The sequence below is a fragment of the Austrofundulus limnaeus genome, unplaced genomic scaffold (assembly GCF_001266775.1).
Source record: "Austrofundulus limnaeus strain Quisiro unplaced genomic scaffold, Austrofundulus_limnaeus-1.0 Scaffold643, whole genome shotgun sequence".
Classification (NCBI taxonomy): Eukaryota; Metazoa; Chordata; class Actinopteri; order Cyprinodontiformes; family Rivulidae; genus Austrofundulus; species Austrofundulus limnaeus.
The window spans coordinates 200,169-204,801 of NW_013953045.1; the positions used below are offsets into that span (position 1 = coordinate 200,169).

Genomic DNA, 4,633 nt, shown 5'->3' on the forward strand with positions numbered 1-4,633 from the left:
ACTTTAGTCTCACGGTTCGATATTTTTTTGATACAAAAAAGAGAAATGTCCATGCCCCTTTTAACTTGTAATTTATTTATTTTAATTATGAACATTTTTTAACCTCAAAAATACAGTTTTTAAATTAAATGTTGCCGAAACAGCAAGTTTCTCAGTGGATCTGAGCTCAAAAATACAGCCTAGGTGGAGTAGTCGAACACAGATCCACTGATCCTTCAACACAGAGCATCTTCAGAAGACAAGTTGATAAAATAAATTTATAAATCTGTATTGTTCAATAAAAGTGTGTATTGACCCTAAAGCTCTGTTCCATATGGGTACATGTATTGTTGCACCCCTAATATCTATAAACACATAAATGAATATTTTGTATTGGGCAGCTTACAAGACCATCTGTATTGAAAAGGAGTAGGTTTAAGTAAAGACTTATATTTTCTTACAAACAAATCAAACATAACATGTTTCCCTTTCTTACTCATCAAAAAAAGTTATATAGTCTTGATTTTTATTGTTATGAACCTTCTGATTTTACATACACATCCTAACTCATTTACAGCAAAACTTAACAATAATAGCTTATTTAACACCCGTGCTTCACTTAATCTCTAAATGCCCTCAACATCGACCAAATAACTCAAAATAATTTTTTTGTGTCTTTTTTAAACTGATTTCTATGTTTACATTGAATAATACCCCTGAACCAATGTAAACTTGTTTTAACTGGACATTAGTTAGCGCTCACAGCGGAGCAGAAGGGGACAGTGGCTGATTTCCAGACCTTTGTGGAGGTAGAAGAGAAGACGATCTTTTCCACTGATCTTATCCAAGCAGCAGCCGATCTTCAATCTCCCAAAATTAAGGAAATCTGTGACGATAAATCATCAGAGCACCTCTGGTTTTAATGAGTTTTTAGGCGTACTTTATTGTTTTTTTTTTTTGTAGTATTTGGAGCATGCAAAAAATAAATGCCTAACCACTGCCCAAACATTACTTGCGAAGTTGAAAAATTTACGTGAAATATTTGTGCTTTGGGGAATGAAAAAAATAGCCCAGAAAACAAACCAAAAAAATACTTGAGAATTAGAGTGTAGAAACTGGACTCCTGTGTAGGATCCTTGTGCTCCACAAAGACTGACTACAGGAACTTTGACTCTGGTAAATAAGAGCACTGAGATACCATGATTGTGTCAGACCGCCATCAAATATTCAGTAATAATTAAATAAAATCCTGAATGATTTAACTTGGTGTTTTCCACTTTGTCCTGGAGTGTGTTTGCAGTGGAAATACCAGATGTTACTCATGTGTATCAGTGGGTGGATCCCTGTGTTTACTTTCTCAGCGGCCCGTTCAGTGTGTGAACTGAACCGCTTGGCTCTAACGCTGCAGAGACATGTTGACACAGATTTACAGTTGTAGCTGTGATACTGCTGCTATCAGAAGTTTTTCCTTTTTACTGATTAGATATCATTGTTTCTTTTCAGCGGGCAATGCGTCAGACCTCCTTAATATTTCTGCCTGGACAACCAGTACTGATCTGGTACGTTGTCTGCTTGTTGTGGTAGAACAGGACAAGCTGTGAAGATTCAGAATCATTTATGATTTTTTTTGTTGTTGTTTCCTTATAACGTATGTTTCTTGTGTCTGCAGCCGGAGAATGCCAGCTGGGCGACGCTGACCAAGCAGCAGTGTGAGCTGATTAACGGGCGACTGGTCGGAGATGCCTGCGGCTTCGTGCCTGACATCACCCTCATGTCCTTCATCCTGTTCTTTGGGACCTACACCTGCTCCATGAGTCTGAAGAAGTTCAAGACCAGCAGATTCTTCCCCACGACAGTAAGCCGTGGACTCCTCAGAGGGTTTTTAGTTGACCTTGCAGCGTAACCGTTTCACGAGATTAAAAAAAGAGTGACGATCAAAAAGCCTCAGCCGTTATCTGAAGCAACACTTTGTGTTAAAAGATGTGTGGGTGCTCAGATTGTTCAGAATGATGTCACCTCTGTGGGGGAAGTTTCATACAAACAGGACTTTTGATCCCTGGCTTTATCTTATATGTAGTGCCTCCTCTCAGGTCATACAAAAACAGCCCCAAGCCTGTGAGAACAGCTGATATAAAGTTGAATTCAGCGAACGACCCCCCCTTTTTTTTTCTTGTTTCAAAGGAGTATACACAAACGCACCTTCAGACCAGGAAGTCGCAGCTCACCAACACGTACACTGGTTTATATGACAGGAAAAGGAGTTCCCTAAAGAGAAAATAGAACTCAGATCAAATGCTGATAAACTGTGAATAAAAGTATTTGGATTCTGAGATTAGAAACATGGTGTTTATGTAGGTTAAATAGATCTAAAGAAATGAATAATGAACAGCTGACATCAGAGCTGAAGAGTTACATCCCTCTAATAGCTGAGCGAGTTTACTTTAGTTTTAAAAATCATGACTTCTGTTCTGTAGATGCTAATTTTAGAAGCTAACTTTTAATTTTCCTACTTGCTGTAACCACTTGATTGTGGCATCAGACGTAAGTATGGGGTTCCCTTTTGTAAAGTTACACAATCAAAAATTACCACCAATAGTTTTGTTTTATTTAGACTTTTATAAGAAAACAAGAACAGATTTATTTTTCAAAGTCAGTTTTTCACCATATGATTCATACNCTTTATTTCTTATAAAAAGCTAAATAAAACAAAACTATTGGTGGTATTTTTTTTTCTGTGTAACTTTACAAACGGCACCCCATACATAAAAGCTCCCAACAAGTTCCTTTTTGTCTGACTTGGTCACAAACACCATCTGACCGGTTTGTGTTTGCAGGTGAGGAAACTCATCAGTGACTTCGCAATCATCTTGACCATTCTTCTCTTCTGCGGCATGGATGCCTTAGTCGGTGTGGACACTCCAAAGTTGATCGTGCCTAGTGAATTCAAGGTAGAGGAACAGAAACGTCTCATTCTGTGCTCGAATTTGAACAGAAGGACAGTGGTCAGGCATGTCCAGTTTCCTCAGATTACACCATTAATGATACTTGTTGCTGCAAGAAAGCCCCTCTAATTCTTTCAAATCCCACTATAATGCTTTCTTTGTAGTTTGCGCGGCAGGATGCATATTACCTGAAACTAAGACAGACATTCTTGGTGATTGCTAAGCTCAAATGTTCCCCTCCGCAGACCCTTCGTTTGCTCCAGAGCGGGGTAAAAGTTGATTACAGGTGATGTGAGAACAAACGGTCCTCTAGTTGGAAATACAGAGCCAGCTTTCTTTCACCGCCGAGGTTTAATTTGCTCTTTTCTGACATGTAATGATGCACCAGTAATCCCAAACTGCAGACTCACTGAGTGTTAAAGTGACCGCTTCTGACTGAGGAGCTTTTTAAAAAAAGTTTTCAACTGAATTAATTGATTAATTCTGTGCTGGAGATGCGCTTCACTCGCTGCGTTTCCATTGACCATGAAAATGCGCAAATTGGAATTTCAAAAATAAATTTGCTCGATGGAAACTCGTCAATTTCGAGAAAAATTACGTTTTTCGACAAAGTGGTTTTGCGCTAGGAAGAGGTGGTTTTTCGGCCATATTGAAATTTATGTATTTTGCAAAACTGCAACGGAAACACTTTTTTTGCATCACGGGAGTCACATGATCAACAACCGGCTGTTTCTACTGGCGAAAAAGACGACAAAGAAGATAACAGGAAGTACAAGTAGTGGTGAAATCACCAAAGTAGTATAAAATAGTAAACTCACCAACAACAATTTCCCAAAAANCATTTCTTACTTAATGGAAACACTGCAGTTGCAAAACTGTTTTTCGACATTAACAGAATATCGACAAAGTTTTGCGCACATTTGCAATGGAAACGCAACAACCTCATTTCTAAATAAAATTGAGACTTTTAGTAAAATGTAAATAACAGAATGCTACGATTAGCTACTGTAATCTCCTGAAGACACATTTGATTCATAGAACATTGTAAACATCACATGTTTATCAGTCTTGCAGTTTAGAATTAGTCACATTAATTGATGTGCTCTTTCTTCTAACAGTTGTCTTCTTCCGCCATGTTTTTCTTTTTCCTTTACAGCCAACAAGTCCACTGAGGGGCTGGTTCGTTCCTCCGTTTGGAGGAAACCCCTGGTGGGTGTACTTGGCAGCTGCACTTCCTGCTCTGCTGGTCACCATTCTTGTATTCATGGACCAGCAGATCACTGCTGTGATAGTCAACAGGAAAGAACACAAACTTAAGGTAGGCGGAAGCATAAAAACAGAGCAGCATATCTCTCCTCAGTACAATAAAGATGTTTACATCTGCAGAATGGTCTCTCCTCAGTATAAATGAGTCTTTATAACTTGTAATGTTGAAATGCTAAATAAAACTCTTAAAGGGCCAATATTATGTGTTTCTCAGGCAGACATTTAAATACTATACCATAATAAAGTATCTATGTCGCCTTTAGCTGTTATAAAAATGCTGTTTTTATGTTTAAATAGAAAATAAAATCTTCTCATCACTTCCTCTTCTAAACACCTTGAAATTGGCCTCTGTCTCTTTAAGAACCACCTTCCGCTTCTGTCAGCAGACAGTTTCAGTTTCACTTTTACTTTCACCCTTTTGGCCTCATGCAAGAACATGTTTGTAT

The 4,633-nt window shown here is 38.2% G+C and overlaps 1 protein-coding gene across 1 annotated transcript in view; it reads left to right on the top strand.

The window, feature by feature from the left end:
* The window catches only part of LOC106531497 (electrogenic sodium bicarbonate cotransporter 1), a gene marked incomplete in the record, with an annotated part of 80,724 nt that overhangs the window by 61,055 nt on the left and 15,036 nt on the right, over positions 1-4,633 (top strand). The window contains 4 exon segments of the mRNA XM_014027375.1: positions 1,483-1,538; positions 1,649-1,834; positions 2,814-2,927; positions 4,078-4,239. Of these exon segments, the coding sequence (XP_013882829.1) occupies positions 1,483-1,538; positions 1,649-1,834; positions 2,814-2,927; positions 4,078-4,239 (518 nt within the window).